At 39.3% G+C, this 25,404-nt stretch overlaps 2 protein-coding genes across 7 annotated transcripts in view; one reads left to right on the forward strand and one right to left on the reverse strand.

Moving 5' to 3' along the window:
• Positions 1-25,404, forward strand: part of MYRFL (myelin regulatory factor like) — a 512,195-nt gene that overhangs the window by 260,963 nt on the left and 225,828 nt on the right. The gene's annotated exons all lie outside the window — the stretch shown is intronic.
• PTPRB (protein tyrosine phosphatase receptor type B) overlaps positions 1-25,404 on the reverse strand; it is an 81,982-nt gene that overhangs the window by 5,936 nt on the left and 50,642 nt on the right. For 5 of the 6 annotated variants that reach the window (XM_077338796.1, XM_077338795.1, XM_077338800.1 and 2 more), the window contains 17 exons: positions 24,280-24,543; positions 22,467-22,730; positions 20,825-21,106; positions 19,752-20,030; positions 17,974-18,123; positions 17,587-17,830; positions 15,519-15,625; positions 13,528-13,627; positions 12,569-12,652; positions 12,455-12,472; positions 12,258-12,339; positions 11,408-11,498; positions 7,002-7,078; positions 5,599-5,733; positions 4,045-4,167; positions 2,534-2,697; positions 1,760-1,895 (listed from right to left, as the gene is read on the reverse strand). In XM_077338796.1, the coding sequence (XP_077194911.1) occupies positions 1,760-1,895; positions 2,534-2,697; positions 4,045-4,167; positions 5,599-5,733; positions 7,002-7,078; positions 11,408-11,498; positions 12,258-12,339; positions 12,455-12,472; positions 12,569-12,652; positions 13,528-13,627; positions 15,519-15,625; positions 17,587-17,830; positions 17,974-18,123; positions 19,752-20,030; positions 20,825-21,106; positions 22,467-22,730; positions 24,280-24,543 (2,600 nt within the window). Of the gene's footprint in view, positions 1-1,759; positions 1,896-2,533; positions 2,698-4,044; positions 4,168-5,598; positions 5,734-7,001; positions 7,079-11,407; positions 11,499-12,257; positions 12,340-12,454; positions 12,473-12,568; positions 12,653-13,527; positions 13,628-15,518; positions 15,626-17,520; positions 17,831-17,973; positions 18,124-19,751; positions 20,031-20,824; positions 21,107-22,466; positions 22,731-24,279; positions 24,544-25,404 lie in introns of those variants that run through there. The other variant, XM_077338799.1, reaches the window with a different exon arrangement.

Genomic DNA, 25,404 nt, shown 5'->3' on the forward strand with positions numbered 1-25,404 from the left:
TTTTTAAATTTGGTAAACATTTGTCGGGTGATATGACCATATATAAGAGGCTCTATAAGAGCCTCTTGTGGCGCAGAGTGGTAAGGCAGCAGAGATGCAGTCTGAAAGCTCTGCCCATGAGGCTGGGAGTTCAATCCCAGCAGCCGGCTCAAGGTTGACTCAGCCTCCCATCCTTCCGAGGTTGGTAAAATGAGTACCCAGCTTGCTGGGGGGGGGGGGATAAATGGTAATGACTGGGGAAGGCACTGGCAAACCACCCCGTATTGAGTCTGCCATGAAAATGCTGGAGGGTGTCACCCCAAGGGTCAGGCATGACCCAGTGCTTGCACAGGGGATACCTTTACCTTTACCTTTATGACCATATATAGTAATGTCAACCCCCCCATTGGCCAGTAATGGGTCTGGAGAGGGTGGGGTATGTATACAAATAGGCTTCCCAACTATATTCCGCATGATTGCTCCACTTCTGGGGTTTCTTGAAGTCTGAAAAATGTTTCAGGGGTTTTTTCACAATTAAAAAAAATATGAGAATGGCTGCTCTAGTCACTTCTGTGTTAGAGAAAAATATGAAAGTTGGGAATACAGAGAACCTTCCATTGTCTGTTGACAATGTTATATGTTATAAAGATATAACAATACTTCAGAATGAACTGAGAAATTGCAAAAGCTGTAGTGGTCTAGGGAAGGTGGTGGCTGGAAAAACCTCATAGAGGGCTTACATGCTGCTGGCAGGAAGTGCACATGTGTATTAGGGGCAGTGTCCAGAAGAGTGACTAGAGAAATAGACATTTTGATGGCTGAAGGAATCAGGCAGGAGGCTGATCTGGGGCAAAGGGGTAGAAGAGACATATAAAGAGGAAGCGAAACACTGAGCTGAAACAGGGGTTGAAGAATTATGGATATGAGAGGCTTTGGTCAGGGAGGATGTGAAGAACAAAAGACCATTGGGATTTAAAAATATATATTTATTAATTTAAAACATTTGATGATACCTTTTCACACCAAGCCATCAAACATAAAAACATTAAAATATTTGAACAATTAGAAACATTTAGAATGATAAAATAATTCTATAAAAATACATAAACAACTCTAGAACAGGACCAATAACTATTTTAAGGGTAGGCCAAATGAAACAAAAATGACTTTGCCCGCTAGCAAAAGGCATCAATAGAGGGATGCAGGCTGATTTCCCTGAAGAGAGGGTTCCAAATATTTGGCGCCATAAGGTTGATTCTTGGGTTGCCACCAATCTAACCTTACTTGGTGGGAGCAACCAAAGCAAGGCCTGCAGAAATAACAAGAGTGGACAGGTAGGGCTGAAGGATTAGAAGAGGCATGTTTGTGTTCATCTGAATTTCATATATAGATTTGAATTACTTACATTTGTGGCTACAGAGTTGCCAAAACAGTGCTGGCACTTGGAGAGAGATTGTGGCTGGGGGGAGGGTGGAGGACCTACCTACTCAGTACCATATTGATGCCACATTACTTTTGACAGGCTATTATGTCAGTGCGGTGTAATGGCACCATTTCTGGTCTTAGTGGAACTGATGTCATAGCATCACTGCTAAATTGCTCCCCATTTCCTCTGCTACGCTCTTAACTGTGGTGGGGAACAGGAAGGATAGGATGGGAAGTCCCTCTCTACAGAGGGAAAGCTGGCTGCCTTAGGTTGTAGGGTTCTGATTCTTTTGATTTTTATTATTGCAATTATAATAATAACAAATAATAATGATATTCCAGCTCCAGGACTTACCTCTGTCTGAACCATATGAACCCTGTGAAGCCGCAGATCATGCACTGCCCCATAAATATCTACGGAATCCTTTGATTCCAGCTGCTGAAGAATTCGGTCCAATGCAATGAATGTCCCAGTTCTTCCAACACCAGCACTGAAAAAAGGAAGTGGCAGCCTGTACCTTCCAAATTAACATTTCTCCTCCTTGCCATTATTATATTCTAAAGGCTGAAGCTGAGAGCCCTGGAAGTTACATTGTATTTCTGGAAAACATCTAGCAAAAGACCACACATTAATTTTAGATTTTGAGAGCAGCAGCAGTATTATCTCCCCTTGCTCTGTGCTCTGCTCCAGTACAAATTTTCCCCTATTCATTTATTAATTAAAATATTTCCTCTTGTGGCTCAAGACAAGCTTACTATTCCATTTTTTAAAATACAAAATACAGCCAAATCCTATCTAACCCCTTCCTAAGAAAGTGCCTGTAGTTTAAATATAGTTTGCAAATAAAATAGCCTTACACCACTTACCACGAACTTCTAAAGATGCTGCCCCCTTTGCAAGCCCTACATATCCCCTCAATGGGCCTCTCAATAAACTAAATGGGTGGCTCTATAGAGATCTCAAAGTAGAATCTGGATAGGCACCTGTCAAGAATGCTCTAGCTTTGGATTTCTGGCATTAAGCAAGTAGTTGAACTGGATGGCCAACAAGGCCCCTTCCATATGTAAGGCTTTTTTTAAAAAAAATCTTCCACAACTCTCCAAGGACTGTCGCCTTTTTTGTTCATACCTGCAATGTAGTATGGTTGGTCCAGCACGGGGTGTTCGATTGATATAATCCCGAACAGTTCTCACAAACTGGATGAGAGACTGGGTGGTTTCTGGTACACCATGGTCTGGCCACACAGTATAATGGAACTGACGAATAAGTCTAGAGGAATCAAGCTGCTCTTCCTATATCATCAGTTAAAAGATGAGAGGAAAAAAATTAGAAACAGGAAGTGGACAGTAACACCATATTTCTCACACTATAGAATATCACGGGAAAGATGACTCCTGTTTTGTTCCTTGTTTTATTAAATCTGCCAGACTAGCAACCAGAAACCTTCGTCAGGGATCTGGCAGTTCAGAGATTTAGCTGGGAGTTCAGAGCTTCCATGCAGCTGCTTCAACAAGATATTTACTTATAACTTAGATTTTTATTCCAACTGCTCCTGAAAGGAGCTCACAATAGCAAACACCATTCCCCATTTATCTACAAGATGTGAAGTAACTTAGGATAGGTAGTGGCTTAAAGTGAGCTTTAAGTCAATTGAACCCAGTTCTTCCCATTCCTGATTTAGAATTCTACCTACCATCAACACTGACTGTCATGCTGGCTCTTCAAAAACATACACTATCCCATTACTTTAAGTTGGAATACACTTGAGAAAATTTTTGAATTTTACATGGCTCTTCCATCATGCTGACTGTTCTGAACAACAGCAACCTCTAAAAGAGGGAGGTTGAAAGGGAATAGAAAAAGAGGGAATAGCCCCAAGTCTACAATTGGAAGAGTCTTACAATGTTTTGCAGGCTTCTGGGCATCTTGAAATCTGTTTTACATCTGCAGCACAAAAGTATACACTATTGTAAGACTGTCAAACAGCACAACAGAGCATTTCCATCCTTTTCTATTCTGCTACATCCCTCTTTAAATGTTTTTCTTCTGAATGTCCAGCCTGATACAGGAGTTCTGGGAAATGTAAAAGCTTACTTAAAAAAAATATTTTGGTTAATCATGATAAGAATGTAAAGACCATTTTATAATATTTTCTATGGGCCAACATTTATTTTAAAAACATTTTTATTTCATCTTTCCATGTGATTAGGACACTCAAGACAGCAAAAAGTTTAAAAGATTGCAATTGAAATATAATTAAATACATAGTTTCCCACAGTCTTTGCTTTCTTTGTGTTTCTTCTGATGACAACTGTGTGGTATAGTGGTTAGAGTACTGGGCTATGGTCTAGGGGTCCCAGTTTCAAGTTCCCAGTCTGCCATGGAAGCTTACTGGGTGACCTTGGGTTACACACACAGTCTCAGCTACCTCACAGGTTTTTTGTGAAGATAAAGTGGAGAAGTGAACAATATAGGCTATCTTGGGTCCCCACTGGAAAGAAAGGCAAGGTATAATTGAAGTAATTAAAAGTAAGTAAAATAAAATAAAGGCATCTGATCACCATTCTCACTATCAAATTGTGCCAGCATGCTTGACTTCAAAACTGGGAAAGCCTGCTAAAGGAGTTATATATACTTACACTGCAAACATTAAACTCTCTAATTGTCCATTCTGGGAGCACTGATTCAGATAGCATTTGGACTATTAAGTCTCCATAATATAAGGAATCTTGGTCAAAGGGCCAGTAATGGTCACATTTCACCTGCAGAAATAACAACCACAACCACAACAACAATAACATTTTTATTTATAACCCCCTCTTCCTTAAAGGCTCAGGGCAGGTAACAAGAAATGTATAAACATAAAAATACAATATAATCATTAAATAGTCATAGGTATTAAAACCACAAGTTAATTAATACTCCAGTTTAAATTCATAAATATCTTCCTAAAATCATCTCTCTAGTAAGAGGAGTGGTGTAGACATAAATTTAACAATAAAAAATTGTTGGTTATTTGACTGATGTTTTCAGCAGGGAGGCCAGTATTTTGATATTATTCTTGGCCTCAACCATAAGCCTAACAGAACAGCTCTGATTTGCAAGGCCTGTGAAATTGTCTAAAGTTTTACATCCCTTCAGGCAGAGTGTTCCACCACATCAGGGCTAGGGCTGAAAAAGCCCTGGCTGAGCCCAGTTTAACCTCTTTGGGGTTGGAGATCTTGCGCAAGTTCAGCTTGCTCACTTTTAAAGGCCTTTTAAAAAATTCCAGAAGATCCCACAAACCAAACTGGTTCCTGGTTTGTGGCCATGCAAATCCCGTTGAAGGGACCACAGTCCTTTTCAATGGAGTTTGCAGAAAACCTGAAAAACAGACAGGGAGCAAGCTCCTCCCTGATGCTCAACTGTTTTAGTGCTTTCTTGTACAATCTCTTTAAACTTTAAAGGGACTGCACAAGAAAGCACAAAACAGCTGAGCAGTGGGGAGCAGTCTGATCCCTGCCATTCAGTTGTTTTTGCAGCTTTCACTGGGAACAGAAAGTAGGAGGTTAAAAGGCTTGGAATTCCTTTAAACCCCTGGATTCTGCTCTGGTGACAAACTACCATGAACTGTTTTAAAGTTTGTGGAAATTCGTTATGGCAGAGCTGTTACAAACTTCAATTTGTGAACCATGAACAGGGCAAAATTCATGATGAATTTGGCTGTATGCATCGAGGGCTGATCCTGCGTTGAGCAGGGGGTTGGACTAGATGGCCTGTATGGCCCCTTCCAACTCTATGATTCTATGGTTCAGATTAGGGTTGTGCGATTCAGCCGCTTTGGTGGCCGTTCCCTCCGGGCGCAGCCAGCGCCGCACCGTGGGGGGGGGGCGGTGCCGGCAGCGGCGTGACAGCGGGTGCAACCACGCAGGCGTGGAATTCACGCCGCTGCCGGCACCGCCCTCCCCCCCGCGGCGCGGCGCTGGCTGCGCCTGGAGGGAACGGCCACCAAAGCGGACGAATCGCACAACCATAGTTCAGATCATGACCATGCCTATGTAGGTCAACTCTTGAACATGTAGACAAGCTTCTCAAGAAGTGGGATTTCTCTTGTTTTATAATTCAACATGTCTTGGCCTTGGTTAAATTATTTCAGTACTATTTTTGATACAACTTTTTGAAGTAATTAAGAGGCAGGAAAACAATTTACTCACCCGGCCTTTCTCAACACATTGGGTTACCATGACAATATTGTGAACATTCTGTTCCCATGCCATTTTCCAGAAATCATCCTTTGTGCCAGGCAGAGGTCCTTGAGTTGCAATGTATTCCCTACGAAAATTATTGCCCTGCCAGTTCAGAAAACTACCATTAGCTCAGATACCTAGCCAGTAATCGGCAATCTAACCAGACAACAGATTGCTCCTGGATTCATGGCTTGAAGGAACAGAGCTTAAAACATGCCTTAATATTTAAGATCAGAAAGGTGGCAGGAGACGAGGAAGTATCAATTAACTTAGTCATATGGATGAAAATAATCAAATGATCATCTATATAAGTACTATGTCATAAAGCACTGCATATTTTCCTACCAGCTAGTCCTCCTCCCAAGACCACCCCACACAATCCAAATGAATCACTATCCCAATGAGAGGTCAGATTTACCTCAGAATGATGTTTGAAGAACAAAATTCTAGATAAATAATTAGTGTTGCAGTTAAAAAAAATCTGATCCTGAACATAGCTAAAACTTTTCCATGGAAAAATATCTAAGAAACTATTTTTATTGAATGTTAAGTTAACTATATGAATGACAGAAAAAATTGTTCTTTATATTTATAACAGGTGTCAAGGTAATCCAAGATGAAATGTGGTCATAGGTGCAATACTGTCTAAATTGATACTGTCTAAACTGAACTCTTATTAAACTCTGAATGTACTAAGAAGGGTCGATTTTAGGATTGTATTGGAACATTTACACTGCCAGCATTATAAAACATTCAAATTCAAAATTGTTAACCAATACTTATGTTTATGTGATGAAAATAAAAGTCAGTATAGCTGTGAACAACAACAAAAAAACCTCATATAATTCCTCGAGATTGTGGCCAATTAGGGAGAATAACCTGGAAATTAATGTGTTTGGAGATCTATAGATGTGGAGTGGTTCTGCTGTCCTTTATTGCAAATAGAGCAGTATAATCTTTGTCACATGTAATGTAATGCAAGGGGCAAATCATTTGCAAGGTTCAAGGTGCAAATGATTTCAGGATTAAATGTGCATTTAATTGTAATTTTATTATTGTAACAGATTTTACTGAACTGTTTTTATTATTGTGAACTGCACCGAGCCCATATGGGGAAGGTTGGTATAGAAACTAAATATTCTATTCTATTCTATTCTATTCTATTCTATTCTATTCTATTCTATTCTATTCTATTCTATTCTATTCTATTCTATTCTATTCTATTCTATTCTATTCTATTAGCAGTGACTGAAGCCCATTTTAAGGCAATAAGGATATGGTAGATCAGAGATATAAGAACCTGATTATAGACTATTGTCAATTGTCTAATATTTTTATTATAGCTATAAAAATCAAGAAGAGGTACTTACTGGAATGTAGCTTGCATTGATATAGTCAGAACATGGATCATCATCTACATTTGAAAGTTTCACTCGTGTTGTGTCATCTATGAAAGAGATTCATTGGAAATATATTATTACTAGATCCTCATTATTACATTTCTAGTGGGAACATAAAACTGGAAAAGAAATGACTGCCATTTTATGGTATGAACATGAGTATCAGGTTCTGTGCCTTTCAACTTGCTATCTTAGAAATCAGGTGCAGAACACAAAATTGTGAGTTCCAGACAACTCTGTATGGGTGGAGAACCATTCTTTATTTTCTAGAGGTATGAATCATTTTTCATTTTAATTTAGGATTTTCACTTTTGTTCATTGCATTCATTATTAGATTCGTTTCATTTTTTTCCTCTGTGGTTTCAGTAATAGACAGTGAAGCTGAAACTGTTTTCCCTCCAATTTCTAGAAATTTTAAGTGTTTCAAACACACTTCTTATATGCAAAAAACTTGTCTCTTGGATAGTATGTAAGGTTGTATTAATCGCAGTTTGAAACACTTATATTTGTCCCTTGATAAAGCCAACAGGTGAAATGGGTTGGGACATATATGAAGGATTAACAAAACAACTGAAATTGAAGAGAGATGACTTTTCCTTGATTTATTATTGCCATTGTTGTCCCAGTGCATCTATACTGTTTCACAATTTGTGTTTTTCACTGGAACCTACCCCTCCGAGTTCATTTATTTGTGCTGCCAAATTTCAGACATACATGATGAATGGTCCTACAGGCAACTAGTTTCTGGCTGTACTGTTTCTATTGAATTTGAATGTCCTCTGGAATCATACCATAACGAAGGGATCATCTCTGCCCAATTTCAGAGATAAAGTAAAAGACTCAACTATATAGGTAATTTAAATTTTCATGTGGCACATGGAGCATGGGGAAATATCTGGTAGCACAATACATCAAACAGAGTTGCATAGTACCCAATAGCTTTCATTTGCTATTCTGAGAAAGCCAGGCAGCAGGGACAGGTTTGCAGAGGATCTTTCAAAGACACTACAGTTAACCCTGGTTAGTACTGAGCAGACGGCGGCAATCGTAAACCACTTCTGTGCAACTGTTACCTTGAAAACCCTATGATGAGACAACCCAAAATTAAAAAAAAAGATATACTATTGGAAGATGGAGCCTCTAGGTCAGGTAGCACCGAATCACCTTCCAGGGAAGAGCACTGTGATTGGTGCTATTCTTAATCATGCAACTGAACTAAAGCTGAAGGGACATTCAGTTGCTGACATGAATGGATGCAAAAGGGAAGTCCAAAGCTGTTCAATGCATAAAATAGGAACATGGAACATGAGAAGTATGAATAAAAGTAAACTCAAAATTGTAAAACAAGAAATTGAATATTTAAACATTGAGATCCTGAGAGTGAGTGAAGCAAAGTGGGCAGGATTAGGACATTTTGGTCAGAAAATTACTAAGTGTTTTCTTGGGGAATGACAAACACATAAGGAATGGAGTTGCTCTAATAGAGAGGTGAGATGTAGTGCGGGCAGTCAAGAGCTACAATGCAAAGTCTGACAAAATAATATGACTCAGACTTCATAGAAAGCCTATTAATATAATCATTACTCAAATTTATGCATTTAAACTATGAATAGATGTACAGGGCTCCTTTTACTGCAAGCCCTGAAGCTTAAACAAATGGGGGGGGGGTGATTTTTATTTATTTATTTATTTATTTATTTATTTATTTATTTATTTATTTATTTATTTATTTATTTATTTATTTATTTATTTATTTATTTAGTCGGAAAGAGGCATGCTTTATGGGCAAACTGGTAGGGAAGTTTATTTTGTGCTCTACCTGGGCTATTGTGTGTCTATTTGTTGCTCCAGGCAATAAAAAAAAAAGCCCCGTTCCGAATCAAGAGAGAGGGAGGCAGGCTCAAGGGCAGGCACTGGAGCTGGAAATCTCGCTTCTTCCACCACTTTGGTAACGCATGTGTCTTGTGCGAGTGTTTTGCTGGCTGCTTTCATCCTGCTAGCGCTACATGGCAGGGGTAATCCAGTTTTGAGGATTCCCCTGCAAGTGCTTAAAATGGAGGAAGTAGCAGACAGTTTTCAGATGTAATGTTGGATATTTATGATGTCATGCAAAATGCCATAAATATGGTGTTTGCAAAGGGTAAGACTCCCACTTCTTTAAAAGTGTGCAGAAGGGCCTCCAGTGTAAAGAACCAGAACAATCAACAAAAAAGGAAAAACAAGGGCTATTCCGCACCCGTTAAAAAAAGTGAAACCCTTACTGTTTGTAAATGCCATTTTTATCCAGGTACTGAGTTCATTTGTGTCTTTTACCCTCATAATCTGCAAGATTGCAGCATACTTTCATTGTAAAAAAAAGAAAACAGAGATTGCTTTGTAATGGGGACAGTCGTTAAGGTTTTGCTGGCCTCTTGCTCTTTTTTACTGCTACAAACCACCTGCAAATTTCAAAGAGTTTCTGATGGTGGCTTTCCTATGAGAGATCTCTGGTCTCTCTCCTTGTCCTTATGAACGGACACATCTGGGTGGTTGATAAAGAGACCAAAGGAACTGCTCCATTTGGGAAGAAAGTTCAGCTGGGAAGGGCAGTGAGGTGGCCAGGGGAGAGGAATTGTCTCTGGCTACCCTGCCTCTGCTAGGTCTTTCTCCAGATGAGGAAATTCACTAACCCTGCATGCATGCCTCTTCCCCAACAGGAATGGCAAACTGTCCCTAAGTTTGGGCAAAGGGAATAGAGGGACAGAGGCAGGAGATGCACAGCATGGATGGATGAATGGATGAATAGGGAGATAAAGAGAGAAAATTAAAATGATGTATATAATGAAAAGACCCTTATTCCATGGGCCATTCCAAGGGCTGGCAATTAATCCTCTCTGACCATGGCTGCTGAATGAATGGGTGCATCAGGGTGAGTCCTAAGGAGCCCTACGCATGAAGAGAATTCAGCCAGGAAGAGGAGCAGCAGCTGGGGGAGGGGAACTGTCTCTTGCACCCTGCCTCAGCCAAGCCTTTTTCCACCCAGAGCTGAGGCACTGTAACAAAAAAAGAAGAAAACAAACTTCACTGATGCCCAGATATACTACTCCCAGGTGAAAAAATGGGGTATCATTATAACATTACTTGACATGCATGTCAAATATTGCATGATAATGCAATCAACTTTTTTTTAAGGTAGAGGTCTCAGGAACAACTTTGGTGGGGGCAGTAGGTGGGGTGAACACACGTCAATGATGACACAAAATGGAGCACAGCAGAAAAACAAATTACCCATGATGTACTGTTAGAAAAGCCCTTTAAATGATTAAGTGGGGTTTTTTTTGGGGGGGGGAGCTGCAATCTCCCCCATACCATTTTGAAAGCTGAGTTTAGCTGTACCCCTTCTTCCATATAGCAGCTGCAGGCAGAGTTATTCTACTGTTTTGCCTTTGAGCTGGAGAAAATGGTTCAAAGGGAGAAAAAACAGGAAGCAATTAAGTTGTGTCCAGATTGGATATGATGTTATGTTAATGATTCAGTTTATTGGAGAGGATTCCTATTACTTATGCAGAGAAAAAAATCATGTCTACTCTAGATGTCACATAGTGAATAAAGTTGTGCAACCCCCCCCACACACACCAGTTGAGCATGTAGAGTTGCACAACTACCCCTAGTGATTCCCCCGTAAGTACTGCTGGGACCTCCACACCATTTAAGTGTTGTTCTCCTTATGGTTGAAGTACGATTTTTGTTATTTGCAGATAATATCTATTTTCTTTGAAAATAAATACAGTCTCACTTAATCTATGTTTTAAAGTCACAGAAGGAATCCATATTTTTAAATTTATTCTTAACGACAGAAGCTGCTGTTTACCAAATCAGTACTACTGGGTGAGTGATTTATGAGCATACTATAATGGGTTCAGTTGCTGATTTTTTGAAAGACAACTATGTAAGTAACTCTACTGTTTATGTTTTGGGGGCAGATCTCATAAAATCAGTCATGCATGAGGAGGTTCTTATTTATTGCTCCATCTGCCTACCACCAACAGTGACAATTCAGCAAAATTGCTCTAACAGCTGAAGCTTTTCATAACCAGGGTGAACATTATTAGACACTGGATTTCAGTATGAAGTCAGCAAACTCTTTTTCAAGAGCATACATTATGAATTTCAAAGAATAAGACCCTTTAATGGCAGAAGTGCTTTGCTGCCAGGGAGGATACATGGGGCCATTCCGCACCAGGATCTATGTAGCAAATTGGTTGTGGAACGAAAAAATGCCATTTTAAATAGTGGCCCTGGGACAAGAGATATGCCACGTTTTCTGGCCACTTGTTCCTGCTGAAAAGATAAGAGGAGGAAGAGAAGCAAAGGCTCATGTCTAGTGTTAGACTTACAGGGCAATATATTATTGTATCGATTTTTCCCTCGGTTTTCTGGTAGAAGTGCTATGTCGCATGATTGGTTTCGACCCACATCCTTCAGGTCCTGTAAAAAGGCAAAAACAAATGGAAAATGAAAATAGTTAAATGATATAAGTGTACATACCCTACAGAATATCGGCTACCCAAGATCAGGGGACAGGAATAGATCTGTATGTGATTGAAATTAAGCAAATCTGCCTTGAGGCACACACACTAGGTATTGAGGCATTCTTTAGCCAGCCTTTGCGCTGTCACAATTCCCAGAGCAACCCCTTCCTGACAGTTGACTTTGCCATGTTAAGCGGCTGTTCAAACAAGACGGTCAACCATTTCTCATCATGCCAGATTAAGCTGCTCTTTGGAAAGTTTAAATGTATGTGAATAATAAAAGACTCTGGGGGCTGACAATCTACAGAGGATCAGGTGATTTGAGTGGGAATGGAGTGTGTGTGGATAGTATGTACTGCAAGCTCTGAAAGTTTCCATTCCACTGGATGGAAGCCAAAGATGGACAAGCTGGTAAACACAGATACTTTTGTGCAAACTCCTGGGGGTACAGGCAAAATATTATGGTATCTGCACTTGTAGTCACTCCACAGTGCTCTCTGCCTGGACCTGCCATCATATATGTGATCTAATCTCCCCTCTTGGTTATGCAAAATACAACTCTTGTGTTGTTTCTTCAGTACCCTCTGATCCACTTCCTCTGCAATAATTTCATTCACTTTAATTGGACAGTTTTTAGTAAATACACTAGGAATTGTGGCCAGATGTACCCAACCAACCATTTGAACAATCCTTCCTCATACTGTTTGTGTCTTACCTCATATTCCTTGGACAGGAGGTAGTTGGAATCTGCTTGAAGCTTAGTGAAGTGCATTTCAAATTGATTTACTTTAATTGGGCTGGAATAGTCAAGGAAAAAAAATCACAGCTGAAATCACAGCATATAAACAAGGAGACACATATCCAAATCTATTGAAATAATGTTATCTGAAGTGAATTAGTTTTAGCTCTTACCTGGAAGATTTCCGGTTCCTTTAAGTGATTGGAAAGAAAAGAAAGAATGTGTTAGCTGATGAGTAGGCAGAATATATTGTCCTATGATGCTGGGGGCAAACACTTTGACCTTACCCTTTTGGTCCCAGATTCAAGTGGACTGACAGTGGCCTGTCCCTTCGAATGCTCATCCTTGCTGTTGGTCTTTCATGACCACCACTACAATACAAAAATTTGACAAACATGAAATTTTATTCACTAGGGTTAATTTGGTTGCCAGGGAAGGTCATGTGGTCCAAAACATATATGCTCTGTGCAGACACAACACTAAGCCATAGTTTATTTTAGCTAGTGTGAATTAGTAGCAACAAGATTTGTCTGGCAGGCACTCTTTCAGATCATGGTTTGCTTTGATAAATGCTGTTTTCATCATCTTTGCGCAGGCCAAGCATCTCTGTAGTTGGAAAATATGCAAGGGTAGCATCAGGGACCAAATCAGGATTCAGGATTTTATCCTGTTGAAAAGATCCACACACACGTGTGTGTGGGGGTGCACTTTCCCTGCAGCAGCCCTTCATCTGCTTCCTTGTGTTGTTTCAAGGGATCCCTAGCATTTTAAGGAGTATTTTTGGCTGCTTCAGGAGAGGGACGGTGCAAAAGCTGTGCATCCATGCACATGATTTAGATGGGGTCCAACCGCACAGGTAAAGATGTCTGTATTCATACATAATGCAAACTTATTGCTAAGACTAGTTTATTAATCATAGCTATTGTCAGGTTTCAGATCCTGGTCTGAAGGATTCTAACTAGTTACAGCTGGTATAATGGGCTGCAATTGGACAATCACAGTAATTCATTATTATTTATTGGAACATGTGATGAACCATGCTATTATGTTTGTTGCATAACAATTCAGGAATTGATCACTACATTACAACTATTTTGCGTCAATGTGCTTGACGTATCTTATATTCAAAACATAATATTAGTTTCTGCATTTAAAGCATCTCTTTGACGTGCCCTGAGATTTATGTCACCCTATATATGAATTTTCATATACACGATACTAGAAGGAAACATGAATCGCTACTTACTGAACTTTTCGCCTGCAGACCAGAAATGCGGTGACAGCCACCATCATAATAATAAGGAATAAACCAGCGCTCACACCTTCTATTACTCCAAATAAGGGTTCTAAAACAATTGAAAACATTAATCAAATAAATAATCTGGGTATAGATTTCTTGGGGATAAAAGAAGTTCATTCTATGATACACTATTCTTATCTCCTGATTTATAATTTTTTGATGGTCCAATAACAATATACAAAAAGAGAGAGAAAGATTTGACAATGCGATCAATTGTTGCAAATTGTCTAAAATGCATAGCTTTCACATCAATTGTACATTGTGTAAGCAGTGTGCATACTTCCTAAGCAGAAATAATGCACACTGACTAGCCAATTGGCATTACCTTGTGGAGGCTATGCATGTTAGCTGTGCAATGTGCAAATCCCCAATTCATTATGACATTTTCTTATAAGGATGCTGCAAACGTTGCAATGACTATGTTTAACAGGATGTTTGACAGCCATCATCAGTTGTGAGCCAAATGTCCAATCTATTCAAATGATGTTATAGGGGACCTATGCCTCCAATAAGGCTTTTCAAAAATGTGCATTCAAGAAATAATGTAGATTATGGACATTAACTAACACCAGCTGGTAAGACTTTTAAAAACCATGCAAGTGTTTATAATTGTTGGAAGAATTATTGATTTACTCAATGTTTATTTTTCCTATTGGCTGCCAATGGAATGCAGCTGCAACTATTCTGTAGGGAAAGGACTTCCATGGGTGTTTGTGCAAATGTGCATGCATGAAATACTGTTCACTGAACTGTTGTGCACAATTTGAAAGTAAGCCAATGAACAGGCTTGAACTGGTGACAATGCAAAATACAAAGCTGTGTAAGGAATAGGCCGTACAATAAAGTATACTAAAGAATAATCTCAAAACTGATTGAAGTGCATCTTCAAATAATCATTCACATTTGGTTTGTAAACTGATAATACTATACACGAGAAATTAAATTATCAGTTTACAAACCAGATGTGAATTACCAGATTATTATGGATTCAGCAAGACACAGGCTCTCAGCTCCAAACAACTAATAACAACCAGAACAAGAAAACCCTGAACAACAATGACAAGAACTGTGAATCCTATATGCAGTCCCTCCAAGACATGCCATTGACTGTTATTGGATGCCCCCGAATGGTCCATAAAGTCTGTTCACGACCAGACCTGATGAATCCCTAGCAAGGGTTCAGGATCCCAGTCTCAGTTCCCAAGCTCAAGGTCTCTTTGTGTCCTCAGACAGAACACCTAGTGCCTTATTCCTTCATACAGATGTGCACTTCTATACATTAGCCAATGAACTAATGTGACTCACAACATACATATGTACATAATCCTGAACAGGGACTCTGCCCATGTTCAGAGACACTGTCCTTCACTATTTATTCCTATATAGATCTTGGCATTGGAAACACTTCCAAAAGCTAAGTCCTGCTCAACTGTTAAAATTAAACCATGAAGCAGATTTTAGACCACTAGTATTTCTCTCTTCTATGCAGAAGCAGATTGTACATGCTAGATTGTACATTGTAGTTCAGCAGTGGAATAGGCTGCCTAAGGAGGTGGTGAGCTCCTCCACACTGGCAGTCTTCAAGCAAAAGTTGGATACACACTTTTCTTGGACGCTTTAGGATGCTTTGGGCTGATCCTGCGTTGAGCAGGGGGTTGGACTAAATGGCCTGTATGGCCCCTTCCAACTCTATGATTCTATGCCTCACAAGCAGAAGCTTTTCAGGGCATTAGCAACAACCACTTTCCAAAAAGAAGTCTAGCCTTCAAATCAGGAAGATGCTGATGATCCCCCCAAGTTTCTCATTAAACAAAAGGGTTACAGCCTTCTGCTTAGATAGATTCGATGACAGCAAGAGCTCTGAAAAGTCTTCCCTAATCTCACCTGTCTATAGTCAAAGCTCATGTTTCAAATATCCCAAGAGAGATAAAACTAACCTGACTCAGTTGTGATTGGCAGGGAGAAAAAGGTATCGGAGAACAGTGGGTCAGGAAGTTCCTTCAGGTCATCTCGAAAGAGTTGTGTGAAAGCCCGGATACTGATCCTTGGAGGGGAAGGAAAGTGTTTTTACATTAGACCTCCCTGGGAGGTATGAAGCATAATTGTTATTTATTTTTCTTACTCTTATCATTGTACTTTGACTGTTGCTTCGTAAGGTCTGAAAGAGTCCAGGTGCTTTTGACTTTTTCCAGCTCAAGAAAAAGGACATATTTCTCTGCATCTAAACTATGGAATTGGATAGAATGGTAGTCCATGGAAGGAATCTTTCTCTGTGAACAAAAGGGCACCTCAGGATCCAACACAATGCTTCACTAATTTGTAATTCACAGTTTAGAGGTTGGGATATACAGTTCATAAGTGACATAGCTACTTCGTATTTGATCTAATTTTTAGAAAAGCTGGTGGCATATCAGGGAACCTGCCTTTCACTCTACCTTTTCTTACCAATCCATGTTCATCTTTCAGTTCCCTGTATGTTTTCTACTTTTAAACTTATTTTCTGGGATATCCTCACAAGATAATTGAACAGGGTTATTAAAAGCAACTAGAGAGAATGGACTAGTCAGATTTTTGCAATGACTTGTAGAAGAAAAGTAGTGGAGGAAAAAGAAATTATCCAGGTCAGTTTATAGAGCTGTGAATTGTAGACATAAAAGTCTCACTGTGCAACCTTGTGCACACTTGTGCTAGCCTAAGCTAAAGGATTTCAGAAGCTTGGCATTGAGTTACACCATAACAAAACAATTGATTAGATAGACTATTTGACAGCAGGTTTTGCTGCCCATTCTGTTTTATCATTTTATGTTCCTAGTCACAGCTGGCTACTTAATTCATTTGAAAAAGCTGGTCCATTTTTCTAAAGAACTGGCACTCTAAAACTCCATCACGATTAATATTGTGTTGGCAGAGGAGCTGGTACTTTCATCCTAAATGCTTATTTGCTGGCCCAGTCCCTGTTTGATAAGCTCATTCAGTTCAACATTTGTGGAAGAAAACAATGCAAGAATTTTAAGGGAAGATGCAGCCACTGTGATCTGACTAGTAAAGCTCTGGGGATTATTTTTCTAGCCAGAGTTTCTGAGAAAAAGTTAATACTGAACAGAAAAGGCTCAATGGCACATTTATTATTAGTTTCTAAGGGTCACTTTATATAATGTAATTTTCCTACTAGGATGACCAGTTCTGCTAGGATACATGTTTTAAAAAACCTGGTGCAGATACTACAGTCAAATAACTATAATTGAGCTTGATTTTATTTACTTGTGGTGTCTCCCTGATGTGACAAGGAGAAATGTATACCTGAGAGTTAAAACTGGCTGAAATTCCTGTTTACAAAGTTGAACAAGTCTCAGAACAGGAAAGAAAGTGGGGGGGGGAGGGGGAAATCCAACTCATGATTTGATTTGCCAAGTGTGCTCATGCCAGCAAAATTGTCACGTATACTGAGTTGGATCTGAGGTACTGCCAAATGGAATGGAACTCTTCTGGTTCCCTATATTTTTTCATTCCAATGTGCTCCCTGAAATGCCATGCATATGGGTCAGGGCACAACTAGGAATAACACTGTATGCAATGTAGAATTGTGCTTCTACTAGCAGAAATGTAAGTTTGAATTTAACCACCGTGTCCCCAGTATCAGAATAATAGGGGTGTTGTTATTTTCATATTACAGGACACCACTCAGAAAGATTAGGGATTTGAGACTTCATGGAAAGGCTAGAAAAACTCATAAGTGTGAAAGTGGCATAGCCTCTCACTTCACAGAGCACAGTACTCAATACATTAGATTACAGCATTCATAGACATGAGTGAAGGAACAGTTCACATATTACCTATGAGACAGAGTGAGAGAAAGCTGTTATAAATGACACAGTCAAGCAGAGATAAGATCATAAAGCTGGAGCTATTAATATACAGCAGCTTAAATGGCTTCAGTACCTAGAGAGCATAGTTCTAAATAACGAGCCACATTTTTGGTGTCATGATTGCCACAATAAATCTGACCTATAGGCAGTCCTGGGTTTGAGTGGCCCATCACAATATTTCTGCTGATTGGGATCACATTTTCCTCCCAGATTTTCCATCTCTGCTCCAAGTTTAATGTCAAAGCTCCTTGAATTAGAGTCTGGATTTTCTGTGCATTTACTTGCAAAATAATCAGTTTGATAGACTTGGATGGAGTTGTTGCGTTTGTATTCCAAGTAAGAAGGTAAAGGATGATATTGTTCTGGCTTCAGTTCTTCACTGCCTAGAGAGGAGTAATTGGGAAAATGAAATGCTACGCCATTATTACTACAATCAGAATTATGCAAATCTTATGGAAATTTACAGTGACTCATCCAGTTGTGGAAGAGGATAACAAAGGCACCATGTTAATGCATGAAAACATACCATCAGCCTCTCTTACAACCACGGTAAAATATTTCACGGCTCCATTGGTATCGCTGAACCAGCTGCAGTTGAAGGTGAAGTGAATGGAAGATTTGGTGATAATCGCATCCTTTTTGTTCACTTGAATATGTGGAGGTGGTGGTGGAGGGCCTGAATGATGAAACAGTTGTGTTACAAGAAATATTCCCTGTACAGTTAGTCACTACAATCACAGATAGCTCTAATGCAAGTTTTCAGCCAAGCAGAATAAATATATGGTGGTATTTCCTTTCAAAGGAAGAGTTGTCTAATGCCTGAAGGTAAGCAGATGCAGGTCAGCATTATAAAAGAATGATTAGCCCCTTTACAAATTTTCTTGCAGTCCTTCCTAGGTTTTTTAAAACATATATATGGATTGTGAGTTCTGGATGAAGTTCTCAAGGATGAATTTAGTTCAGCTGTTTATGGGATATCCTTAATGCTGAAATTTTATGTATTTAAATTCCCTATTTTTTGTGATCCAGTTTTCAGCTAGAATAACATATTTATTTATTTATTTATTTATTTATTTATTATTATATTTATATACCGCCCTCCCCGAGGGCTCAGGGCGGTTTACAGGAAACAGGAAAAGATACAGATAACAGGAAATATAATAGGAAATATTAATAGAGCAATCCTAATTACACCCTTCTGTTTATTTACATCAGTAGGTTTAGAAGGGTGTAATTCTTCTTCGGATGGTATTATAAATGGTTCTAACAACACCTCACCTCTGCACAGCTTGTCACCAACTAAGTTGTATGCAGCCCACCTGCAATGTGATTGAAAATCTCTGTCTTTCTCCAGCTCCAAGTCTGCAGCAAAACCAGAAGATTTATTGAACTCTAGTGAGCCATCTGATGACTGCGTTTGGATGCTAGGCGGCAGATTATAGAAGCCTCCAAACAAGTTCTGGCCATATTGTTTGCCATCTGATTTCCTCTTTATTATAAACCTGATCAGCAAGTGTTACCTGTTTTTCTTTTTAAATCAAAGGGCTCTGAAACTGTTCATCTGATATGGTCTAACAAAATATTCAAATGCCCATGCTAATAAATAAATTGTGCCAACTTCTTCCAATACTCATCAATGAATGAATGCCCATTATAAGACTTGTGAAAAAATGGCACTTAGATATTTAGCACTAAACTGCTCAACCCTTTATGACATCACAGCAGCTCAGTGAAGAACGTTAATTTGTTACTAACAAAGCTTGTCCTTTGCCATGGTTAAACTGATGGGGATTCAGAGACACAATTCTTCTCACTGCAATAAGCAAAAATGCACCTGAGAGAAGAAGGGAGAAAGACTTGAGAGAAGCTAGATCTCCTGCTTCATGACTGTAGGAAGGAACGGATCTCCAGCTATCTTGTTTGGAGGGCTACAGGAAGCCAACAAAGGATGCAAGAAAGGACAAAAAACAGAAGAAGAAGAAAATGGAGGAAAATATGAAAAGAGCCATATGCAAATGGAAGGTAAAGAGTTGACTGAGTTTGCTGACAGATTAGCATATAAAACCTGTCCGTGACTCTTAAAGCATGAGTCATAGAAATATTTAGCAATTAAAATATACTCAATGCTTTGAAACTCACATGAGGTATTATAATGTGCACTGACTGAAACAGAGCAGACGTTCTATATTCCAGCCACATGTCATTCATTTCAAAGTTTTCTATCACACACTGGAAGCTGCCCCCCTTCTCATTTTCTTCTCTACTCCATCATGCTTGCAAACCAGTTTATGCAAAAAGACTTACGATCTATCATAGTGATGGTACTGTCTTCTACCACTTCACTGGTCATATCAGCTGACTGAACTTTGATGGACACCAAGTATCTTTTATGGGGCACGAGGGTCATAATATTAAGCACAGATTTCTCTCTCTCTATTCGTTTGGAGAATTCAATCTCCTCAGTGTCCATTTTTTTGCACTCAACGCTATAACCATCAAAGTCAGAGTCAGGAGGGATCCAGGAACATGCAATGGCTGTAGAGGTCTGTGGCCGGCAGTGCAAACTTTGTATCTTGTCTGGTCCTTCAAAGAAAAGCAGATGTAGCATGGAACAACACTTTGAGTGACATCTTATGCTTACTTTGTGTTACATGAATTAAGCCAACTATATTAAAACTAAAGTTAATTTCAAAAGGGTATTATAATTTCAGACAGTAATGTTAGTTTTTCTTTAGGCTGATTAGATAGTTACCATGATTCTTAAGTTCTTTGAACACAGCCCATGGTATTAGTGTTCTATATCTACTAGCACTTATAATTTAGGCAGCATTTCTAAACTGGTAAAACCCTTTATGGTATCTCTTCGTCTGTCCTTAGCACAGCCCTATAGTATAATTCTGTTATTTCTGCCTTACTTATAACAAATTGAGGCTGACAGGGTACTTCTCAAAGGCATACTGTTTATTTAACTGCCACATCTGTGGCCCACTCCTCATCCAATGGTATGTAAACTTTTCTGCTCTTCATGAACCACCACAAACTGCATCAAAATTTGTGGCAGCTCTTCAGTTCACAAACATTGCTTCATGAACCATGAGCCACCCAAAATTTGTAATGAATTTTGGTTTGTCATCCTGTTTGTGCCCATCTGTACTGATTATTTTACCCTCTTTCCCTGTAGCCCAGAGAGTCTCCCCAGATTTTGTTCCTGAGGCCAGGAGACCTTCAGGAATAACCTATAAGGTAAAGCCAGGGGTCTGTAGTGAGAAAGGGAAACTCCTCTTACAAAAACTGAAGTGTGCTTAAGCCTTTGAATTGAGTTGTGGAAGCAGGCCAACATCCTGATCTAGTTCTTAAGTTTCAGGCTGGGACCTTACTTGTCCTCACGGTTCCAGATAGTGATTTGCTGTAAGTTTTCCGAATGGGGCCACTGACACTCCTGACACTGAAGTGATATAGTCGTCCTGGACGGAGGCCATATACAATACGTCCTTTTGATTTGCTGCTGCTGTAAGGATTGAAGACATTGAGAGAATCTCTTGGGATCCACTGTAATTCAAAGTCATCGTAATCTGTCCAGTCAGGAGGACCCAACCATGTGATGGATAAGGAGGTATTTGTGACATCAGCAAATGATACAGAATTTGGAGGGATTGGTGCTATAGAGAATGTGGAAAAATGGGAAAAATATAATCTATTTCACTTGCATACCTGACACATAGTTGTTCATGATGATAATAACAACAATAATAGCATTTTATAGCACATTGCAATGTTCAAAGTGCTTCACACGCATTCTCTTGCAGACTTTGAGACCAACAAGTTTTTGAAGGTATACAGTTTTGAGAGCCAAAGCTCGCTTTGTCAGATGCTTTCAGAAGCCCCTGTCAGACCAACATGGCTGACCTCTGAAATTATCTTGTAGCCCTTACCCACAAATCTGCCATGGGTTAGTATTATTATCCCTATGATGCAAATGGATCTGTGGGAAGTTAAAGTTAACCTCTTATTGAGCTCTTGGGGATTTCTTGAGTCATACCTAACACTACCATCATTTAAGGCAGTGGTTCTCAACCTTGGGGTCGGGACCCAAGTGGGGTCACTTGGTCCCTTCCACGTGGTCGCCAGGTTGTTGGCTGCTGCAGTGGCGGCAGGCGGTGGCGGCAGCAGGCGGCAGCGGACAGTGGCAGCAGTAGCAGGCGGTGGCAGGCAGCAGCAGGGGCAGAGGGGATGGGGGTGGGGGCTGGTGGCCAGCAGAGGCGGACTCACAGCACTGGATGCCTCCATGCTGCCTTGATTGTTCTGCTAACAGAATTCTTTGGGCCAAAACAAATGAGATACATGATTGAATCCTTCCATTGTTTTTGAAAGATGACAGTTGCCACTTGAAGCAACTGTTTATTCTTTTTATTCTTTTCTTCCTTTCATCAAGGGGACTGTGCCATGGATGGTTATCTTCCCCCCAGTGCAGAGCCCTTTTGCCTATTGGCTAAGACCACCCCTAATCACATATTCAGTGTATCATATTTTGTGGTTTGCAGCTTTCAGTATAAATATATCTGCCTAATGACTGAACAGTCCGCTGCATCTGATGAAGTGAGTTCTGACTTCCAAATGTTTATGCTGGAATGAATCTTGCTGGTATTTAAGTGCAAGTAAGCACACTTATTTAGCAAATGAAAAATAATGGCCAGGGGAAAAAAAAGAATGACTAGATTCTCAGCATGTTTTATTGTGCACAAAATATTCTTTCATACCCTTCTGCTTTAATTGTATCAGATTGAAATTCTGCATGGCCCTGAAACTATATTATTAAGTTGTTTCCTATTTTTCTGTGATCACAAAGGAACATGATATGAGACTGAGAAATACCTCATGGAACAGACTCATCCAAATATTCCTATGACTAAAACCAGTCATTATAAAATCTCTCTCACAGCACTGAAGTATCTAGACAATAGGAAAAGGCAATAGATGGCAACAATAAAGTAAAACATGAAATTAACTTGAGTTCCTTACCAGTTCTTCCTTCAGCATTTGCTGTATTGGTCAGCTTACCACTATGGGTAACAACAACAAGAGCATATTTTCTGCCAGGGACTAAGCCCTGGAAGCACCATTCTGTCAAGTTTTTAACAAAATGTGCTTCCTTCTGTGAGCCATTTGGGTTATAAAGATCCAGTTCATAGTGATCAAAATCTCCCAATGCCTGGTTCCAGTTAAACCACAGACTCTCTGTATTGTTCTGATTGGATCCTCTGAGATTGTGAACTGGAGCTGGAACTAAAATAATAACCATCGTCATCAGTGGGCATTTACTTTACATCTTCAACTGTTTGCTTTTAGCATGTGCAAAGGAGAAGATCAATTATAGTCATCTTATGAAGACAAAATAGAAAGGGGCAAAAGGAAAATAAGCCACCTGTCTTTTGATTTTTCTTTTGATTGTAACAGGTAGTAAAAATTGTATTTAATTAAATTGTATTTATTTAATTAAATACAATCCTAAAATTAAAAAAAATTACAAACCTTGTTTAAGACCTATGATCACTGTTTAGCTGCCAAGAGCAATTTCTAGACCATAACCAAGGTTTTGTACACTTTTACAATATTCATGAAAAACATCTCTGAGGGATTTCCCTATTAATGTACTTGGATTTCTCTCAAGTTATCATCAGGCTGGCTCAGGTAACTTTCATACTGAGCTGCCCCATCAACAATTCTGAGATGCATGACTATATCCTTAATACTGTGGTCTAGTAGCGCCAAAACACAACTTCAACTCTACATGGTTTCTACCCCCTATTTTATAATCAGGAATACACTCTGGAAACAAAATGAGAAATTCTCTTGTATGTGAAACATTTCCTTTTCACAGAAACCAACGGGAAGTCCACGAGACTCTGTATATCGCACATTTGGAATTGCAATGTAGATCTCCTCTTTTTGATTTCTATAATCTTCCTCATGTTGATTTTTTTAATGTTTGGTATTTTTAGGGTTGGAGTACATACATTTTTTAAAATCCAAAACCTTCCAGAAATTTTATATTCTTACAATTATACTGGCAATTAAAATCCACCAAAGAGCAACAGTTTCTGAAATGTGGACCCTCTTCCAGTCCTAGAGATTCCCATCCTTTACTACCCATAGAAGAATGATAAATCATCCCAGATTTTTTTCTGAAAGATGGTTAAGTTTTAGGTATTTCCATCCTCACCTAAGTAAGAGATAGATAATTATTGTACTGATGTAATATTTAATGTTGCACTAATTTAAAAAGGCAATGTAAGAAGTAGCCAGAATAGTGTGTCCACAGACAAGTAGCAGAGGCAAGGGCACTGAATTTTTCATCCTGATTATTCAGTTGGCTGCTGAGCCTTCCCCTTAGCAGTCTTTATTTCACACACAACATCTACACATTTTCCTGCTTTCTCAAAGACTTGTAATAACTAAAACACACCGTCCATTTAGAATGAAAGCCAAGCTTCTCAGCATGGCAAAATTAACACCAGTCACCAGACACATGTCTTCAGTCAGAATGATGGTTACCATCTATTTCTGGGGTGGCCAAATTGTGGCTCTTCAGATAGCAGGGGCTCATGATAATTGTAGACCAAGGACATGCTGAAATTCACAGTGTGTCCACCTCTGATCTATATTATCTTACCCTTGATTTCTTGGATGCCACTTTGTGTTTGTGTATATGTTAAGCTTAGGGTTCATTATGATCTTGTAAGAGAATTAGCAACCCTACTAGTAATATCTGCACACAAAGTTGACAATAATTATTCTTAAAGCTGATCTTGGTGCTGAAACATTAATCCATTACCTGTCCTCCCAAGGATGGATGTTTCGTTAGTAAGATCACCACTGTGGGTAACAATCACCAATTTGTACAGCCGGCCTTGCACTAAGTTCTGGAAAGAGTACTGTTGGAGACTTTGTTCCCCTGAAACTCTATCCTGAAGAGACTTATCTGGATTGTATAGAAAAATGTCATATTTGTCCAACTCTCCCTGAGCAGCAGTCCAGTTAAATGACAGGCGCCCAGTGGTGCTTTCTGTGACCTTCAGATTTGTGACAGCTGCTGGAACTGAAATCAGAGATAACAGAGGGTATATTATATCAAAGAATGTTTCTTGCACCTGAAAGACTAACAGCTATACAGATTGCCTTATTTATTTAGAAAATTTGTATACTGCCTGCTCAGGTGGATAATGACAACCGAACAAAACCAGTAAAAATAACATTAAAACAAACCCATTAAAGAAATCACAAAAACAAACTTACAACATTAAAACAAGCCATTAAAAACAAGCTGGAGTCATTATAACAAATGAGAACTTCATATATCAAATTCTGCATTTGGCAAAGGATCTGCAAATGGTATGGGAACAGCTTTGTCATTGGCCAACAGTACCTCAGTCTTGACTGAGCTTCAGTTTCCTGGCCCACTTCTACCCCACTACTCCAGCAGTTCTCCAAGCATTGGTTCAAGTCTTCCACTGACCCACCTGTCTCAGCTGATGGGGAAAAACAGAGCTGGGTGTCATCTGAATACTGTTACAACCTATGGGGCTCAGAAGGCTCTTCTAGCTTACTCTTTCATGGTTTACCAACAGGAATGGCAAATGAGAAAATGTCTCAAATGTGCTACTGTGGATTAATCAATATGCAGTATTCTCACAAATATTAGTCCCAAGCAAAATTCCTATTAATTTCAAGTGAATGGTTTGACTGAATGTAAACACCATGTTTTAAAGTTATCTGTTGTACAACAGGTCAGTTTTCTGAGCCAAGCAAGGTTTATAGCCAAAATGATTTAGGAAAGTAGGAAGCTATTCAATGGTGTAGGACTTCAACTATTGTATATTACTCTATTTCAGAGAGAAAATTACTTGCAAATCATAGCCTATATAAATTACTTGCAAATCATAGCATATATAAAAGTACT

Source organism: Paroedura picta, chromosome 5 (assembly GCF_049243985.1).
Source record: "Paroedura picta isolate Pp20150507F chromosome 5, Ppicta_v3.0, whole genome shotgun sequence".
NCBI classification, from domain to species: Eukaryota; Metazoa; Chordata; class Lepidosauria; order Squamata; family Gekkonidae; genus Paroedura; species Paroedura picta.